General features: G+C 46.9%; 1 protein-coding gene across 5 annotated transcripts in view; it reads right to left on the bottom strand.

The window, feature by feature from the left end:
* Positions 1 to 19,646, bottom strand: part of PARG (poly(ADP-ribose) glycohydrolase) — a 2,316,516-nt gene that overhangs the window by 160,874 nt on the left and 2,135,996 nt on the right. For all 5 annotated transcript variants that reach the window (XM_069610798.1, XM_069610799.1, XM_069610802.1 and 2 more), the window contains one exon: positions 1,066 to 1,194. In XM_069610798.1, the coding sequence (XP_069466899.1) occupies positions 1,066 to 1,194 (129 nt within the window). The remainder of the gene's footprint in view (positions 1 to 1,065; positions 1,195 to 19,646) is intronic.

Below are 19,646 nucleotides of genomic sequence, written 5' to 3'. Positions count from 1 at the left end.
GATGTGAACATAATTAATGCACTATATGAGTGACTGAAACTTGGAAGTGCAGATAGATAGCGTAAATGGAGCGGTCCTGCACCTCGGGTGTTCTCATTCGAAATTCTTTGTTAGGTATCCAAAAACAAAGGTGACAACTGTAAAGAGAAGAAATTATAAAATCAAAGTGGTCCTGCAACGAGTCAAGCAAAACCCTGTGCACGTTCGAAAGTCTTCGATACTTGATTGAAATTGGTCCGAGCCCAGTTTAGGGATTTAAGCTATTTAGTATTAAATAGTATTAAGAAGGGGATCTGAGCTGGCTGACGGGGATCCGGGTGAACCGTGAGTCACCAGAAAGAATATCCTACGAACATAGTACTAAAGAGATCTGAGCTCGACTGAGGGGGATCAAAAGGGAACAGATATTGTGCTACAGAGATCTGAGCCCGACTGAGGGTGATCTGGGTAAATAGTGAATCACCTAAAGTGAATACTTGTAGAAATCCAAAGAGGAAAATAACTTATTGTTTTTCTCTTGGTTACATCAGGCCATCTGAAAGAAGAGACTTTGAGGAGTAAAGAGACTTGCATACAGAAGGTTCCGATGTTATGATATGAACTGTATCCTTGTGCTAAAGAAGCCAGAGACTCTGCTAGGCTTAAGTGAACCGCATTGTCCAGTGCTAAAAACTGGGGGAAGGGAGGCCAACACCCTGAACATCGTGACATATCATTTTGAACACTTCTTTCTTTTTGTAATATTATTCCCCATGCTGATTGAATTTAGAGGTATGGATTGGCAATAGGTTTTTTCGTATAGGCCCTTTTATTTTGACAAGAAACCACTAAGACTGCGTTATTATTTTTTGATGGTTTTAGCTTGTTCCCATCTGTAATCACTTGTGTCTGTCTTACTGTTGATACCATGCCTTCCTTACAGCAGCCACAGGACAAGTGGGGAGCGCTGCATCTTTATGACAGTGCTTGATTTTGGAAGTGCAATACACATGGAAATCACTATTGTTTCTTCAGAAAACCTCAGGTTTGCATTAAAAAGAAGTTCCAAGATTATTTTGGGCTTACCAACTGTCTTTTCCTTCGCCACAAGGGCGCTGTGCATATTATAAATGTCCCACATTAAATGATGGTCACCAAAGGTAAAATACACCACGTCCCGCTCAGCCTCAGCCGCTGCAAGGATTTGAAGTAAAGCTGCCATAAAAAGAAAGAAGAGCAGATGGTTACAGGCACCACTTTGAGCCAAATGTTTTTAGTACAAAACAAATATTTATAATATGGTAAAATTACAAAAACTAGAACATGTGCTGGGCAAAAATTTAGAAACTGATATTTTTGTCAATTATCAATACGTCCATGCATGCTACAAGAAAAAGCTGAAGAAACACAGAAAAAACATTTAACTATATGGGAAAATATTTTCTAAAACTATTAGGAGAACCTCACATGAAACCACCCTCGGAAAAGCCAATATTTATGGCTTTGACATGTAGAAGGCATGATTTTTCTGTTAAGCCCCTACAGGACAAACACACCTACTCTCTATATTTGAATAGCCATAACTATTGGTTTTACCAATATTTCTTATTTGAGATTTGGTCATAAAGAGAATTCTCACTTCTTCCATTTCACAGCGTCTGACAGACTGCCCAACTACTTCTGTTCTCTGCAGCATTAACTAGTGTTATATTTTATTTAACCAACATCTATAAATGATACTCTGGAAATCAGCAAGATGTCATTTGTATATCCTTGAATCCTGTTTGGATTAGACAACGTTGCTTCTTGTAAATCATGGTATGCTTTTACAAAGTAGGATAATGTATAAACCAATTTGTTTGTACTTTAAAGAGCCCGTTGTGTACAATATGCATTGAGAAATAAGCATGATATATGTTGAATGAATATGTAGCAGGTAGGAATCTGGAGTCAAGAGAATGTTAAGTTATATATAAAATATATGTAAATGAAAACTGGTGCAAATAAGAAACTATATAGATTATGTACTGACTTAAGAAGACTAGGAGTTACTGCTGTACTCCTTATAACCCTAGTGCCTGCATCGACTGGCTCAGCAGTCAGCACAACCTACACAGCTCCCTCTTTCCATCTCACAGTCTTTTCCACCATCTAACATGCACAATAGGACTGGCAGAGTTCCATGTAAGGTCGTTACAACATTGATAACTATTGATCCTTACGTTAACTGTATGGTTAGCAGACCAAGTGTTTTCTGTCTTGTTGATACCGGAGCATTGCGCTAAACCTTAACAGCCTCTTGAGTTTCCACTTGTTCAGATGAAGAGGTAAATGCTGTAGGAATTGGGGGCCTACCAATACCCCAGCCAGCTCCTTGCTTTACACATCTGTCATTTTGGGTCCTGTAGTATTTGAGGACCACGCTTTTCTATTGTGCCTCTCTAGACCTGTGAATTGATTAGGGTTAGATGTGTTGTCTAAAATGAGTTGCACTGTTTATTGTGCCTCTGTGTTCCCCTGATGGTATTTATTTAAATTGCTCCGCATACAGAGAATTGGATTTTCTGGCTGCGTTAAAAGTGTCTCAAAATTCGAAAGGAGAAATGCAGAACAATACTTCCTTATGGCAACAAGGACTGTTGGATCGGATTTCAGTGCAATTGTGGTCCATGCATGCAAATGAAGTGGAATGCATGTTGGACCAGTGTGTGCATATTTTTCTGAATCGAGCTAAACCTCTTCTGTTCCTACCACATCATCTCATTTTGAAAGAGGCTGAAGAAGGTATAAAGCCTGTCATTGGATCATTGCTTAAGCAAGGAATTACTGTACATACTGTAGTCCTGGTAATCCACAGATAAGTCATATTAAAAAGCCTGGGAAGGCACCTATCAAGTTGTGCAATACCCCTGTGCTTTCAATATAGAGCACTGCCTGCTTTTCCTATCATCCCTAACCCTGCTACCATTCTGTCCTGTATACCTTCCACCGCTACGTACTTTATCATGGTACATTTGTGCTCTTCTTTCTTTGTATACACATGCCATCTGGCAGTCAGATTTTATTTCTATTTACTTAGGAAAATATTCAATGTTGTTTTCATGAGGCTGCCTCAGGGATATGTGTAAAGTCCAACCCTTCACTCAGATTTAAAAAAGATCTTGGTGCACTGAAAGAGGGGGTGGGTAGTTTTGGGTCAGTGTGTAGAGGATGTTTTGTTGGCGTAACCAGATTGGAAGCTTTTGAGCAAGACTCTCTTGACCTATTGAAGGCTCTTGCTTTGAAGGGACATTTAGCCTAAAAAACATCAATTGTGTCAAATAAGAGTTAATTATCTTGGTCATGCTATCACTGCTGAGAGGTGAGAGTCACCTGTCCAAATGTCAAATCAATGTAATTTTATAAGTGCCCAGACCCCACACACGAAAGCAAACAAGAGGATTTCTTAGAATGGATGGTTACTGCTGCAGTGGTTATTGGGCTATGCCTCAATTATTAATACCCTCCAGAATAATCTTTGTCTCGGTTCCTGAACCCCTGCCGTTGTCTTCTGAAGCAGATGAGGTTTTTGTCAAAATCAAGCAAGAATTTTCAGAGGCTTTGGATTTGTCAGTGTTAGGCAGAAACCTGTGCAGTTCCTTCTTGGACCACTGCAAAAGATTTAAGACTACAGGTGTTTGGCAGTAAACCCACTTGGTAGCAGTCTGCACCACACAGATTCACTTGGTAGCTGTGGCTGAGCAGTCAGACTTCCCTCAAGAAGAGTTAGGCAGTATGCAAAGCATACAAAATAGGCACTCAGATACAATAGCACAAGCAAACACTGACCAGAGCTTTGGTATCAAGGTATATAATTATTTATTTAAAAACACACTGATTGAAACACTCCAGCACTATTATTGTAAATCACTCTCAACACAGTTACTATTATTATATATACATCCCTTATTCCTTATCAGACAAGTCTTAGTTAACACCACTTATTTCCAGCCAGAGGTGAGCGCTTAACTATAGATGGCACTCCAATAAGTTAACGAAAAAGGGAGGGAAAAAGGCAGAATATAGGCAAATACACCACACTAATCCTTAGGAACTCTTAAGCAAGGCAGGAAAGTCAAGCGTTACTTGTGAGCCAAAGTCCATAGGCCGGGCCCACTCTTGGAGAGAGCAGGGCACAAATGCACCCAAGATCACACAATGACAACAGGCTTAAAAAGTCTTGCAGGGAGTTCAGAAAGGTTTTAGTTAGGCTCAGAAAAGTTTAGCCAGGGTGTCCCAGGCTAACACAGGTTCGAAAGCCAGGGGCTAAATCTACCCCGTACAGTCGGTTGCAAGGGAAGCCAGACGGAACACGGTACCTTATGTGGAAAGGATCCTCCAGCGGGGCAGTTGTTCCTGGCAGCAGGTGCAAGTTGTCCAGAGGAAGAGAAGATCTCACCGTGGAGGAAAGATGAAGGTCATTGCACTGCCAAGAAAAAAACCAGCCGCAGAGTTTTCCGGTTATAGGTACTACCCTTTGATTCGCGGTAGTGGTAAAACGTGGTATCCCGGTTGCCGGGGTGCTTGGCACAGGCAAGGCGGCCACGAGATGCTCCAGGAAGCGAAAAAGGAAGCAGACTGGTTATCCCCACCAGTCGAAGGAAGAAGACTCTCCGGGCTGGAGATCTCCTCTGTCGTTGGGAAAAGTGGTGAGACGGTCCAGCAGGGCTCCACCGGTGGTGTCGTCGTAGCAGGTCGGCTCAGCTTCTCCCTCGTCGGATTCTTAGGTCCTGTGGCGACTTTTAAACTTCCAGTCCCCAAAGCCCTGCTTTTATGCTGAAAACCCCCATTCACTCAGCCTAGTTGTCACTCAAACATGCTAAGTGGTGAGCCGGCCGGCTCACCACTTGGGCCAATCAGGACGGAGTGCGACTTGAGTTGCCTAGGCAACTCAGTCCAGGGTGCCTAAATTCCCCTCCACCCCTCCTAAGTATCCCAGACAGGGTGGCACCACTTTGGAGGGCTTCTGTGGAGAGGCCCGCCAAAAAGTGGAACAAAGGGCTCGACTTGGGTTGGAGTCACAGAAGAGAACACAAACGCCATTTTAGAACCGAGTTCTGGCAAAAAATACCAACCCGAGAATTAATATTAAATAAATAAACCAGCGGTATGTTCGAGGCTATAGGAATTAAATAATTAAAGTTGGTAGCCTCGAACAATGGGAAATCCCATAGAGATATATTCGCGGTCGAATATAAAAAGTAGTATCCACTGCCACCAGCCAAAACTCAATCAGGGGGGACGGAGACATGCCCCCTCGACTAACAGACCCCGGGGCAATTGAATTGCCCCAGCCAGTACGTCCACAATATGATGGTTTGTACTGGTTCTGTTCAGAAATTAAGACTAGCAAAGTCAATGGTGACTTTACATGCCCTGGGAGACAGTAGTCAGTCCCAGGGTATGGAGTCTTTACTGGGGGGTCACTATGACACCCCTGTGGCACTGCACTGAGGGTGCTGTGTAACACACATCACAAAAACATCTGAAGCCCTATCGAGTAAAAGACCCCATAGCCCATTAAACCCATCTAGAGTCAAAGAAACACATTCAAATCATGCCCAGGAGTGAGGGGGTAAGAGAGTCTCACTCTTGGCAGGAGAAAAAAATAAACCCCAAAAATCCAGCAAAGCTGCTGGGGGACTCACTAGGTTTGGGGAATTCAGCCTAAACAGAGAATTCTCCCTAACAGCCAGTTTATCAGAAGTGTTTGTTTTGTGATGAACGGGAAGGTTTTGCTCAGGGTGTGTGATCTTAAATACATGGTGACAAGCACCACCCTATTGCATATTGTAGTGCCACACTAGATCCTGTGGCCTCAGGGTCACCTTAATGTTTGGGAGCTGTGACAGCAACTGCGTTATTAGTTGCAAAAGCTGATGCTCTGGTTCAGGAATATCCTGTCACTGTTGCAATGTCACATGCCGTTTTAACGTTACTTCTGGAAGGGGAACTATTTCAAATTATTAACTGACAAGGTACAAAAAACTGATTATTCCAGCTGAGAATGTAACTATTTATCAATGCTCTATTTTAAACCCTGCCACTTTGCTTCCCAGTCGCTCAGATGGGGAGCGCTATGCTTGTTTATTGATAGTTGAGAAGCTCATGACTCCTATAATTGACTTAAAAGATATGCCTATGCATAACCCTGAGATGATTCTGTTTGTTGATCTTGATGAATCGTGTTTACATAATAATCTAGGTGGAGTTTCAGTGGGTTATGCAGTATGTACTGTGAGAAACTCATAGTGACAACAAGTAAGACAGACACAGGTGATCACAGTTCAAAGGTGTTTATTGAACAATGAATGCTGTATGCAGGTTGGAAAAATGCCTAATATAAATCTAAATCAAAGATGGGAGCAAGCGTCGACCATCAAATGAAAATGAAGGCGGTCCTAGCGGCGTTGTCTCAAAATAAAAAGGGCCTATACTAAGAAACCTATTGCCAAACCTCACAACTAATACAAAACAAGGGCGTAGGATAGTTTTCAAGAAAAGAAAGAAGTGTTCTCAAATGATATGTCAGGATGCGGTAGCCTGGGTCTCCCTTCCCCACGTTTTGGACATGGAATAAGATGGGAGCATGGAGCACAGTACAGTCTCAGTCTTTTTCAGCACGAGATAACAGTTCCACTGGCAGTTCTCAGGTCCGTCGATGGCCGAGTCTTGTTTCCTTCGAAAGACTCTTGCCTTCAGGGCCTGATGTGTTCACATAACAAAAACAAAAGTTCCTTTAGTCAAATAAAGGTTTGCTAGGGTGATAATGATTCACCCTTTGGTCCCCCTCTTCTGGGCACTGACCCTTCACGTATCGTATTCCTTTCTTACATAACTTTTGGATAATAGCTTTCCCCTGGATCTCCCTCGGTCAGGCTCGGACCCCTCTTGACCATCGGTACTCTGGTGATGGCTTCACCCCTGGATCTCCCTTGGCTGGGCCCGGACCTCTTTTGACTGCTAGTACTTGGGTGATAGCCTCAGCTCTGGCATCCCGCCTTCGGGTTCACTCTTGCCGTTTCTTCTTACTTTCGCTTTCACTTTTCTCACTCTTGGGGTGACACCTTTTCACCCTTGGATGCCCCTGTGCCAGGCTCCGACCCCCTCGATTCTTAGCCTCCCCACACCAGGTTTACTGTGGCTCTCGATCAGGGTGATAGTGGCTCACTCCTAGGTTCCCCTCTTCTGGGCGCAGACCCCTCCTTACTTTTAATGTTCTACTTTTACCCAGTTTAATGTTTGTGAGATTCACCTCCCTTTCTTTCACACTGCTTGTAGATCAAAGTCTTTCAATTGTACAGGGATTTTGCTTGACCCTCTGTATGAGCACTTTGACCTATTTTGCTGGGCATCCTATGTTCTTCTGGTACTTGTAGTTTCTTTCGTTTGGGGCTCGACCAGAGTCTCTTGAGTTAGCTCCCTCTTCTGCTGGTCTCCCCTTTCTCACTTGTTACAGTTCTTTACACAGTTCATTGTACTTGGTTTAAACTTGCCACTTTGCGCTTCTCATTCAACTCAGCCCGCTTCTTAGCGGTTCTCCCCTCGACTAACCGGCTGTGATGAACCCCTTGGTTTTTCTCTCTCTGGAGTCAAGGCCGGTACCACAGGCGCGATAGCGTCCCTCGCTCCTGCTTATCAGCATAGGCTTGCCCTGTGTATCGCTGACATCTGTTGCTGGACACTCGTGCTATTGTTCGCAGTTTTAGGCTCTCTTCCATGGAGATTCTGCAGGCCTGGGATGAAAAGGGCAAGGTCACTTCTTTCCTCGCCACCCTCTTGATTCCTGCTGCCTTTCTCCTTCTCTTGAACTTCTGCGTGGTAGCCATCTCGTCATGCTGTCTGCTGTGCTCGCCTTGCTCGTACTGTGTTCTCTTGCTCCACCTTTTAACCTTTTGGGGAAAAGGAAGGGCTGTCAGGTGTGTGTGATTCAGGTTAATTGCCTGACTTTGCCCGACGCCGGAGTTTGGAAGGTTCACGAAATGAACGAGAAAGACCGGGATGAAGAACAGAACAGAGGAAGGTGGGAATTGTAATTGTCGGTCACTTTCGATTGGGAGTTCAGAAAGTGACAATCAGAGGGACGGGATTGGTAGGGTTTGCAGGGTAAATGGGAATAACCGGAATTATGAAATACACAAAGGGGATTGTGGGAATCAGTGTTTTGTCTGGTCAGGTTGGGAATGCAGAAAATAATAAGCAGAGGGATGGGAAGAAGAAGGATGGGGAGTATTGAAATGGAAACCGGTGAAACAAGGATTCCGGGGGTTATGCTTTTTGGGAGCAATGGAAGTTGGGATCCTACCGGATTGGTTATATACGACAGGGTTGTTGGCTTTCAGAAGAGGATATTTTTTTAGATTCAAGGGAGGTCGATTTGGTACAGCCTATAAAGGTTCCATAGACCTCGTCTTCCTCATCTGTATAATACAGCATCTCACCTGGGATATTCCCCTGAGCATAACCCCGGGTTCTACTACCTAGGTGACCCTCCCTTCCTGGCCCACCCTCAGGAACTGGATCTAACAGCGATGGCTGTGTCCTGGCCACCTGAATAAGTTATTATGGAGGTTTTACTGAGAGAATACCCTCAGGTTTCTCACAGTACATCACATAAGGCTTATCAATTGCAGAATGTTCATTCTGCCAAGGTTGTTGAATTGGTTCCAATCACCTGTGCTTGCGTCCTGGCTAAGGGTAAAACTGCCACAATTTATACTGGTTCCAGGTTTGCTCATGTTGTGGTCTGCTTTAGAAGCAATGTGGCAATTTGACACCTGCTGGTTACCCTATACTTAATGGGATGCATGTGTCTGCAATGGTGGACGCTTCAGTGCTCTCTTCTGTTTTATCTATTCAAAGTGCAATGGTCTGTAGATGGCAAAAAACGTAAAGCCAAATTAGCAAGACTGGCCCTAGAATGCCCACAGGCTCCCAACAATGTTCTTGTCTGTGTTTCAGTGGGACAGTCACCAACCGCAACTCGTGCCAGTCTGGCTGTGCTGCAGGACCTAATAACAGTCTGAGAAGGAGTTGTGGTCCAAAAACATTTTAAGTTGCATCCCAATTTATTGTACGCTCTCTGGATTGAAGCCTAGAAGCGTTAAGATAGCTTTTACCTTATCTTGCCCGATGAACAATTGATGTGGCGCACCATGGAAAAGGAATGATGATAACTGTAGTGAATAGAGACTGCGTGCCCCCCCCCCTATTTCCCCACAGTAATTCCAATTACTGTAAAATAAATTACTTATCTCAGTAATGTTCTTACGGATGGATGTTCCTCACACGGATTCCTCATCTATGATATCCCTATCCCAGTTCAGCTGCTCTCCGACAAGCTTTCCGCCGCCAGGGGGCACAGCGCGGCCATATAGGACATCGGGCCAGTACATATAGTGGCACCACGCCACTTTGACCTCATTTCCACCCTTTTTTTTCCTAGCACTCTGAAGCTGAGGGAGTGTAGAACCGATGGTGTACTAGCTTCCCGCAAGAAGGGCAAGTAGGCAGGGCAATGATGAGTCTGTGGGAGGAACATCCATCAAAAAGAACATTACTGAGAGTTAAGTAAATTTGTTCTTCTAATGTATTCTTTTCTCCCACAGATTCCTCATCTATGATATATTCCCAAAGCAGTATGCAAACCTGGAGGAGGGAGAAAGCAAGAATACCGTCTAGACCAAAAAACTCTGGAGCACCACCCAACCAAAATAGGCATCCTGACCTGAAAGGGAATACAAGCAATAATGCTTAGCAACGTGTGCAAAGATGTCCACGTTGGCGGCTAGCAAATGTCCAGGACCGGGACTCCCCTCTGAAGGGGAGTGGTGGCAGCCACATCCTTGGTACAATGGGCTTCAAGACCCTCAGGCACATTTTTCCTAGCCAGCCAGACCGTAGCATTCTGAGATGCAAAGAATGATCCACCTGGACAGGGTCTGCTTGGTGAGAACCCTGCCATCACAAGCACCAGTGTAATCAACGAAAAACTGGTAATCTTTTCTAGCCTCTCTAGTACGAGAGAGGTAGAACGTCGGGGCCCGTACTGGGTCCAGTCAATGGAATCGTTCCTCTGCCTTAGTAAGGTGAGGTTGAGGAAAAAACCAGGAAGATTGATCTTCTGAGAGAGATGAAAATCCGAGACCACCTTCGGCAGAAAGGAGGGCCTCACTCTCAAAGTCACCTTCTCTTGGGAAAAAACAAATAGGGAGGTAATACAGACAATGCCTGGACCTTACTCACCTGTCTCACTGAAGTGATGGCAACCAGGAAAATCAACTTTAAGGCGAGCAATCTTGTAGGACATGAATGAGGGGGCTTAAACGGAGCGCCCAAAAGAAACATTAAAATGAAATTAAAATCCAACGCTGGAACCACAAACTGGCAGGAGGAAACTGATCACACAACCCCCTCAAAAAGCGCATTACAGAGGGAAGGTGAAAACGAGCCGTGTTCTGGGGAACTGTTGGCACTGGAACCGAAGGGGTCAGCCTGAGGAGTTTGCCAACAGAAGAAGATCTCTTCCAGATGTTCCTCACAGAACTCCCACTCGTGGGAGGCCGAAGTCTGTCTGCTCAAGGCATCTGCTATGACATTCCCTTGTCCGGCTAGATGAGCCGTGTCAGAGAGAGACTGTTCTCCAAAGCCCAGAACCACAGTCTCATTGCTTCTCTGCTCAGAGGCAAGGACCTCATGCCACCTCGTTTGTTAAGGTAGTGCATGGCCATTGTATTGCCCATTAGAATTAGCACAGTGTTGGGTTTAACAGAGGGGAGGAACGTGACCAAGGCCAGCCTGATCGCCCTCAACTACAACAAGTTGATGTGTATCTGAGACTCCACAGGAGAACACAGTGTGCTCACTGTCAAGTCTGACAGGGGAGCTCCCTAACCAGTCAGCGATGCATTCATGACCACATCACATTGGTCCAAGGTTGATGAAAAAAATCGCCTCTTAATAAGTTGTCCCGCACAGCCCATTGCGCGATATATTTCCTGGGCCACCTGGTCCGAGGCCTGTAGAAAGAACGATATGTGGTCCTGCAACTATGACCATTGGGAACGGAGAAGCCACTGAAACGATCTATGCAGCCTCGCCTCTGGCACCACAAGGATGCAGGAGGCCGTAAGGCCTAAAAGTCACCGCAAAGACGAGGCACAGACTTGTTCCTGTGAATGGAGGACACTGACGATCTGAGTGATGTCCGCCATTCGATCTTCGGGCAGGAAAGCCCTGCGCAGGCGAGTGTCCAAGACTGCCCCGATAAATCAGAGAGACTTGGATGGTAGAACCCGAGACTTTTTGAAATTCAGGGAAAAGCCCAAACTGTGCAATAGAGTGTATGTGCTGAGTAGATGCTCCGACACTACCTCTGGGGAGCGAGCTCAGACGAGCAAGTCATCCAGGCAGGGAAAGACATGGTTGCTTTCTCTCCGGAGGTGAGCAGCTTGGTGAAAAACCCTGGGTGCCGAGAAAAGACCAAACGGTAGGATCTTGAACTGGTAATGCTGTTGGCCCACTATGAACCTCAGGTACTTTCCGTGCTTTAGATTAATCGGCACATGGAAGTAGGCGTCCTGAAGATCCAGTGAACCCACCAGTCTTGCAGATCGAGAACTTGCAGGATCTGGACTAGAGTAACCATCATGAACTAGTCCTTGCTTAAGAACAAGTTCAGCAGCCGCAAATCCAGAATGGAGCGCAAGCCTCAGTCCTCCTTCAGCACCAGAAAATAGGTGAAGTACCACCCCTGCCTCGTTCTGATTGGAACCAATTTCACCGTTTTCTTCATCAGAATCTGTCAGACCTCCTCCACGAGGATGGGATCAGGAGACAAGGGGGTAGCCAGGGGACTGTAGTCCGGGGGTCACTGGAGAAGTGTGAGGAAATAACCCAGTCGAATGACCTGCAAGGCCCAAGCGTCAGATGTGGTCTTTGACCATTCCATGCTGAACAGGTAACAGTGGTGTTGCCTGGGCAAAGATGTCTAGCATCTTTAGGCAGAAGTTCTTCCATTCCTTCCGAGTGGAGGATTTGGTAGGAAAAAGTACCTCTTCTGGCCGATTAGGCGAATCCCTGGAGCGGTGGCTCTAGATGAATGCCAGTGTGAGGACCCACTCAGAGAGCGGGATCTCTTCTGATCTTTCTTCTTCCTCTTCTTCTCCTTTTCCTAGAATGAAGCCACTCGATCTTCAGAGCACTGATCGGCACATGGGACCTCATTCGGGATTGAGGAGCCTCACCCTTTGCCTTGTGGATGAATGTGACAATCTTCTCTGTGCTTTCCCATAGGGCATTCAGGTGTATTAACTGGCACGACCCGTAATCCTAGGTGTCGTGGTCCTCGCACAAGCAGTATAGGCAGATCCAGTGCGGATTGGAACCGACATCTGTCGGCTGCAATACGCACATGGCTTAAAACCCAAGGCCTTAGTTTGATTAGACAGGGCATTGAACTAATGCTTTAAGCTCGACAAGTGTGTTTTCCCGATTAGCAAACAGTGAGGAAAATTAAAGTTACTCACCATAGTGACTAGAGTACTCGTAGTCCATAGTGCCCTTTCCTCCATCCTTGTGGCGGTCACCCAACATGGGGACGGTACCGGAACCTTTGGCAGCGGAACAAATTGAGCTTCCCCTTTAAATTTAGTACAGCGCGCCGGCGTGGCCTCGGACATGGGATCGCCCCCGCCGAGGCCCCAGACCGACACCACCACCTCAACTCAGTCCCCTTTGAACACATCAGACGTTTAGACACTTGGGTACAAATATAACATATTAGCCCCTTGCATACAAGCGGGGGAAGCTGGGTGGGACATATGGAGAAAAGAGGACTAGGAGTACTCTAGTCACTATGGTGAGTAACTTTAATTAATCATACGTCCCGTCCTCGTTCCTCCATCCTTGTGGGTGATTCCACCGAACAAAATCATAAGGGTGGAGCCGTAAAGCAGTCTGCCTCCTATCTAGGAAGAAGCAAACAGGTTCTGCAGAACCGCCTGACCAAACTCAGCATTGCGCCTGCAGCTGGTGTCCAGGATCAGTGCTTGCAGAAAGCCGACGGGTGGCCCAAGTATCTGCCCTGCTGATGACATCCCAAGGAGCATGTCTCTGAAACACGACTGCTGTGGCCTTAGCCCTAACTGCATGGGCATGGATCTGAGCCGGGACCGGCTTGCCCGTGGCCGTATACGCCTCCGAAATGGCCTGAACCATCCACCAGGCAATAGAATCCTTTGAAGCCTGAGAGCCAGGGGAGGAGCCCCCAAAAGTGACAAATGCCTCAGACTTCCTGAAGGATTTCGCCCAAGAGAGGTAAAACTTAAGGAGCCTCTTGAGGTCCAAAGAATGTAGGGCCCTCTCTGCCTTTGACTGCAGGTTCTGGAAGAACACTGGGAGGCAGATCTCTTGATTCAAATGAAATGGAGAGACCACCTTGGGCAAGAAGTTGGGGTGAGTGCGCAAGATGACCGTGGTGAAGGGCTTGCATGAAGACAACGCCTGCAGCTCACTAAAACTGCACGCGGAGGTGAGAACCACTGGCAAAACTGTCTTTAGTGTTACAAGCTGTATGCCAACTGAGGCCATCGGCTCGAAAGGCTTGCATTGCAAAGCTGCAAGAACCACATTGAGGTCCCAAACCGGAGGCGGACTATGCACTAGAGGAAAAAGCCGAGACAACCCCTTGAGCTGGGCCTTAACTACTGGGTTGGCTGCCAAAAACACATGCTCTGGGGAATTCTTGTAAGCCCTAATGGCCGCCAAATAAGTGCGGCAAGTATCCACCTGAACTCTGGAATGAGCCAGATGCGCTGAAAAAGCCAATACGTCGTCCAGAGGGCAGTGAGAGGATCCAGACCCTTGTAACGAGCCCGATGGCAGAACCTAGTCCATTTGCTCTTATACTGGGACCGAGTAGAGGGCCTCTTGGCCTGATGAATGATGTCCCAGTTGTCATCCGATAACTGAGCATGCTGTAGCATTAGCTGGTCAGGAACCAGGCTGCCAGAGCCAGCCTGCTCCACCAACCAGTCCTGCTACATCAGGAAGCCCTTGTTGATGATCGACAGGTGGACAGGCCCTGCGAGCACAACTGCAGCAGATCCGAAACCCGAGCTCTCTAAGGCCAGTGGGAGGCAATCAGGATGAGGCTGCATCCCACCAAAACACAGAACTTGCAGCGGGTCTGCTGGAGCAGAGGGGGTGGGAACGCATAGCACCCACGGCCGTGCCAGCAGATCTGGAAGGCATTTCCCAGAGACCCCCGACCCTGTCCTGCCCATGAAGCAAACTGGGGGCACTTGGAATTCTGAGGAGATGCAAACATGTCCAGGTAAGCGAACCCCCAGCGCTGGAACAGGGGCAACAAGGAGTTGTTCTACAACTCCCACTAGTAGGTGTTGAACCTCAAGCAGCTCAGCTCATTCGCTTCCTCATTGCTGGACTGTTGAAATCCAAATCCCCTCCGTCAGGGCACATTCCTAGATAGCTATTGCCTCCATGCAGAGGAGGGGGGGAATGGGTGCCACCTTGCTTGTTCAGGTAAAACACTGTAGTAGAATTGCCCGTCCTGACCAGAAGAGACCTGCCCCTGATGAGGGGCAGAAACGCTTTGAGGGCCAGTCCCAATGCCCTGACCTCGAGCAGATTGATATGCAGGAGGGATTCCGCTCTGGACCATTCACCATGAATCACGTAGCTCTCCAGGGAAGCCCCCCCAGCCCAAAAGAGTGGAGTCAGTCATCACCACCAGGGTAGGCTCCGGTGGGGTGACGGGGGCTCCCACAGAGACATTGCCGTCCATCAACCACCAGCACAGATAGGGCAGGAGGAGCAGGCGAATTGGGATCCTGTCCGACTTAGACACCATCTCCTGATCCCAATTGGCCGCCAGGTGTAGCTGGAGGCACCTCATCTTTAGGCGAGCGTGCTGCACAGTGAGTACGTATGAGGCCATCAGCCCCATAAGGTGCTGGAACCACCATACTGAGGTGGTCGAGATGGCCAGAAAGTGCCCTATCACCTTGCAAAGGGAGAGGTGCCTCTAGGGCGTGGGGAACACACGCTGAATGGCCGTGTTCCAAGGTACCACTAAGAAGACCAGGTCCTGGGAGAGGCAGAGCTGCGACTTCCTCTGGTTGATGGAGAACCCCAGCTGATGATGAATATTCACCAATCTCTGGCAGGAGTGCACCACCACCTCGGGTGAACCCGTCTTCACCAGCCAGTCATCCAGATAAGGGTATAGGTGATGACCCGCCACTGCGTTCATCAACTTTGTGAAGACATGATGGGCAGAGTTCAAGCCGAAAGGAAGCACCTTGTACTGGAAGTGGTACGACATAATCGTGAACCGCAGAAACGTCCGATGTGGCAGGTAAATTGGGACAAAAAGTGGTTGTTCCTACAAAAAAAAAATGTAGACACTCCCGTCCCCTGCACACTATCTATTATCTGTAGAACAGATCAGTCATTTGATGAGGTAATCAAGAATTCATATAAACAGTCTGATACTGTTTTTTTTTAAACAAACAACAATTCAATTTGTAGGTTAGTGTAAAGAATTACCCATCTCACAATGTTTAAATCAAAACAATCATAGTAATTTATTGTACAATGTCAGGCCCAAAGCGTTTCAAGTTTACACTCTTCTTCGGGGGCAATATCACAATTCCTCAAATTTCGAGAAAAAATTGAAAAGGGTACATCTTAGCATATTTTTGTACTTGTACTTCCATGTGTAGAAAGCGTTATTTTGTTTTTATCATTTTGCAGGTAGCAATAGATATATTTCATTTGAAATAAACACACACCTTTGACAATTTTAACATTATTGATGAACTAAGTCAGCTAATGCTAAAAAGTGGTCATACACACTTGTCACAATCAAGGCTAGAGGAGGAGTCTGCCTAATCAAATGTAAGGTAATTCTGAAGGTAAAGATAAAAAGGAAAACTAAGTAGTGTCCAAGATCAAGGCATCACTTACCACTAAAGGGGAATGTATAGGATAAGCAAAATATCTGATGGTTCAAATCGATGTGATTAATGGGAATACCAGTTGTCTCAATGGTAGAAAACCGTACTATAAACAAGAAACATACAGCGAGTAAATAAATAATAATATGGTACAGTGTAGAGATATCTATATGAATAAATCTGTCTACACTTACATCGAATCCCATTAGTGTCACACAGGGAAGGAAATCTGTTTTCTAAAGTGAATCTCATAAACAAATCCAGAAAGCTAGTATCAGGCGATCAACTGAAAGTAAAGTAAAAGAAAAGAGAGAATAGCTTAAGCTTAAATGATCTTTGAATAGATAAGCGGTATGGAAAGAGAGCCATCGTATGCCCTAATACTTCCATCTTTGAAAAAGATGATCAGCAAACAAACCGGTGGAGGATGTTGTTCACTCATGGCGTTCCTTGTAAAATCAGTAATTGATGACGTGTAGGAGTGACTTTCATCTGCAAATTAATCACCCTCTAGTTAACTTATTCAAAACCAAGACAACAAGAGCTCTAAAATCCCTCAAATACACCGCCTCAAACAAGCAAGACATCAAGAAACACCAGTTTAAGATCATCAAAGATCTAGCTGAGGATAGTAGCATTACTATTAAAAAGGCTGACAAAGGTGGGGCTTTGGTAATTATGGACACTTCTCAAAAGGGAGGAAAACTTAGTGGCATGCATCTATGCTGTCCTTCTCATCTTAACACCCATGCACAACCCTCTGCTGGCTGTGTTGAATCCATGAGGTCCTGCGCAACGGTCTGGGCATCTGCCAGACCAGCCTTTAAGGAGGCTTGCCCCTCCAGGGCGAGGTCAGGCAGAAACTCCCCAAGTTCCCGCCACAGCTTCTGGTTAGCCACAGCTAAAACAGCAGTGGCTTGCTGCAGAAGAGTCCTGATATAGCATAACAGCATTTGCCCAAAGATTCAAGGACCTTCTGTATAGAGACAACTGGAGGTGCCTTCCGAGGAGGAAGATGATGAAGACGATGGTTTAGAATACAGAGAGGCCACAGCCACCAGTGAAGAATGTGGCTGCGGATTGGAGGCCAGGATGATTGGCTCCCTGTCCTCCAGCCTTAACCTGCTGTCCAACTTCTTGTCCATTTGGGTGCTGGCCCTGGGTTTCTCCCAGACCTTTCTCGCCACTTGCAGAACATCCTTCTGGAGAGCAATACCAGATTGGATTGTGTTACACTAGCCCAAAACCTCTACTTTCACTCCCATCTCCTGGGGGGCTTCCTCGGCAGAGGGACCCCCAAGAACTCCACCAGGCCATGAAGGTAGTCATGAAAGGCCTTAACAGATGCCAAGGGTTCATCGTCCTTGGGGTCATCGTCGTCATCACCCCCTTTTTACAGACCAAGGGGAGTCCATACCCTGGGACACAGGGAGGAGGGGTATGAACAAACGTTAGGGCCTGGACCGGGGGAGGGACCGGCACTGTAACCAGTAGTGCTGGAGGAACATTTAGAGGACCCAGAGGAGGGGGATGTGGGGGCACAACATGTGGCATCACCTCCTTCACTATATCCTTCAGGAGCCCCATCATCTGAGGAGAACGCATGAGGAAGAGGAAGCACTCCAAGAAGCGATCCTCACTAGTAGCCGGATCCCTAGGGGCCCGGCCTTCCTGAATCGCTGGGTCGCCGTTCCTGGTCAAAGCGCTGAGGCGCTTGAGGCATGTAGCCGTAAGGCTGGGAAGGGTAGATGTACGCCAGAGAAGACCAGATGCCTGCACCCCCGCTTCCAGAGGGAAGGAGACTGGGACCTTCTTGCAAGGCACTTTCAATGGGCAATAGCATGGGCGTGCCGTGATTCGAATCCAAAATGGCTGCCGGACTAGCAGACTCCACCATGTGCCTATCCATCATTTTGGGGCCTTGCGCCATGCCCTGGGCAGGAGGGCGCGAAGGCCCTGTGCCACTTGCAGGCTCAGACATGGCAGGACATGCCTTGGGTCAATAACACAAAACAGAAGCGTCGACCTCAGAGTTCACTCTGGTAGGTGTTGAGCCCTCAGCCAGTAATCGAAACGCCCTGACTCACGACCTTGGCGCAAGCTCCGGTAGGCTGTGCGCCCTCGGCACCTGCGCCGGTAGTCGTGCTGGATCGTGGGAAGTACTGACTCAGGGTTCTAGCACCTGGCGATCCTTTACCCCTTGTGGTTGAAGAAGAGGACAAACTTGATCGCCCCTCCAAGGACAGCCCGGTAGGGTCCCTGTGCCCCTTGGCTTGGGAGCTGTAAGGAAGGCATGGTATCAAAGCGAGACAGACACAAGTGATCACAGTTCAAGGGTGTTAATTAAACTGTAAAGTGGGTGAGATAAACGCCCAATCTAAATCTAAGATGGGAGCAAGATACGACCATCAAATAATAAGAATACAGTCCAAGTGGAGTCTAGCGAAATAAAAAAGGCCTATACTACGAAAACCTATTGCCAATCCTTACCGCTATGCTACAAATTATGTTCACAAGAAAAGAAACAAGTGTTCATAAAATGATAAGTCAGGATGTTATGGCCTGGGTCTCCATGCCCCACGTTTTTAGCACGGGACAAGGCGGGACTCTTGAGCAGAGCACACTCCTGTAGCTTCTTTGGCAGGAGCTCAGAGTTCCTTTTCACTATATCAGGGCTTTCTGTACCCAAGTCTCTTCTCATGCAAAATGGCACAGTGTGAACCAAGCAGAAATGGCACTTTAACAATTTCTCAAAAGGGAGGGAAAGGACAGGTTATGCAGGTTTAGACTCTAAAACACACCGGTAAAACTTCCCAAGTGGATTGTGAACAAGTTAGGCAAGGCAGTACTTTAGCATAAGCAATACTTAGGTGAAAACCGAGCAAAATGGCACTTCAACAATGCTTAAGAGGGAAGCAAAGGTGGTTATAAGACTTTTAGGTGCACCAACACATTTCTTGATGAAAAGCAATCTAGAAAAGGCAGCTGTAACAGATTTAGCCAGAGTCAATAGGCCTGTGCTAGAGTCAATGGTACAAGGCAATGTACCCAGGATTAAACTGTTCTAGTAGCTGCAGTCAAGTCTTTGTTTAACGAATTGAAAAGGTGGTTGCAGAAGGTAAAAGACAATATCAGACGAAAGGGGCGGCCAACCCAGAAGGTAAGTAAAGGATTTAAAACACCTTTAGCAGTACCCAACGAAACGGGAGGCCTGGCGGAACAATGTACCTTAAAAGTGGAAGAGGCTCCTGCTGTGGCAGTAGTTCCTGACAGTGCCGGAGATCCAGCAGAGGAAGAGAGGCTCTCATCGTGGAGGAAGGTTAGAGTTACTGCACTGCCCAGGGATGAAGCCAGCCGCGGTGATGCCAAAATGAAATAAAAGGTATGCTCCTTTAAATCGCGGTCGTGGTGGACGGGTGCCTGGCTATCCGGTCTCCTAGTGCTGGGCACTGATGATTCGACCAAGGCAGGTCCTGGAAGGCGATTGGCGAACTGGTTGGCCCCACCAGCTCAAGGGAAGAAGACTCTTGCAGGGAAGATCTTCCCGAGTCGTTGGAGAAAAGTGGTGAGGATCTGCAGCAGGGCTTCACCGGTGGTTCAGTCGTTGCAGATGTCTTCAGCTTCTCTCCCCTTTGGGTTTCTTAGTTC

The sequence above is a fragment of the Ambystoma mexicanum genome, chromosome 8, assembly GCF_040938575.1.
Source record: "Ambystoma mexicanum isolate Mex_15411 chromosome 8, UKY_AmexF1_1, whole genome shotgun sequence".
Taxonomy (NCBI): domain Eukaryota; kingdom Metazoa; phylum Chordata; class Amphibia; order Caudata; family Ambystomatidae; genus Ambystoma; species Ambystoma mexicanum.
The sequence above is the reverse complement of the archived record's forward strand: the minus strand, read 5'-3'. Positions and strand labels throughout refer to the sequence as shown.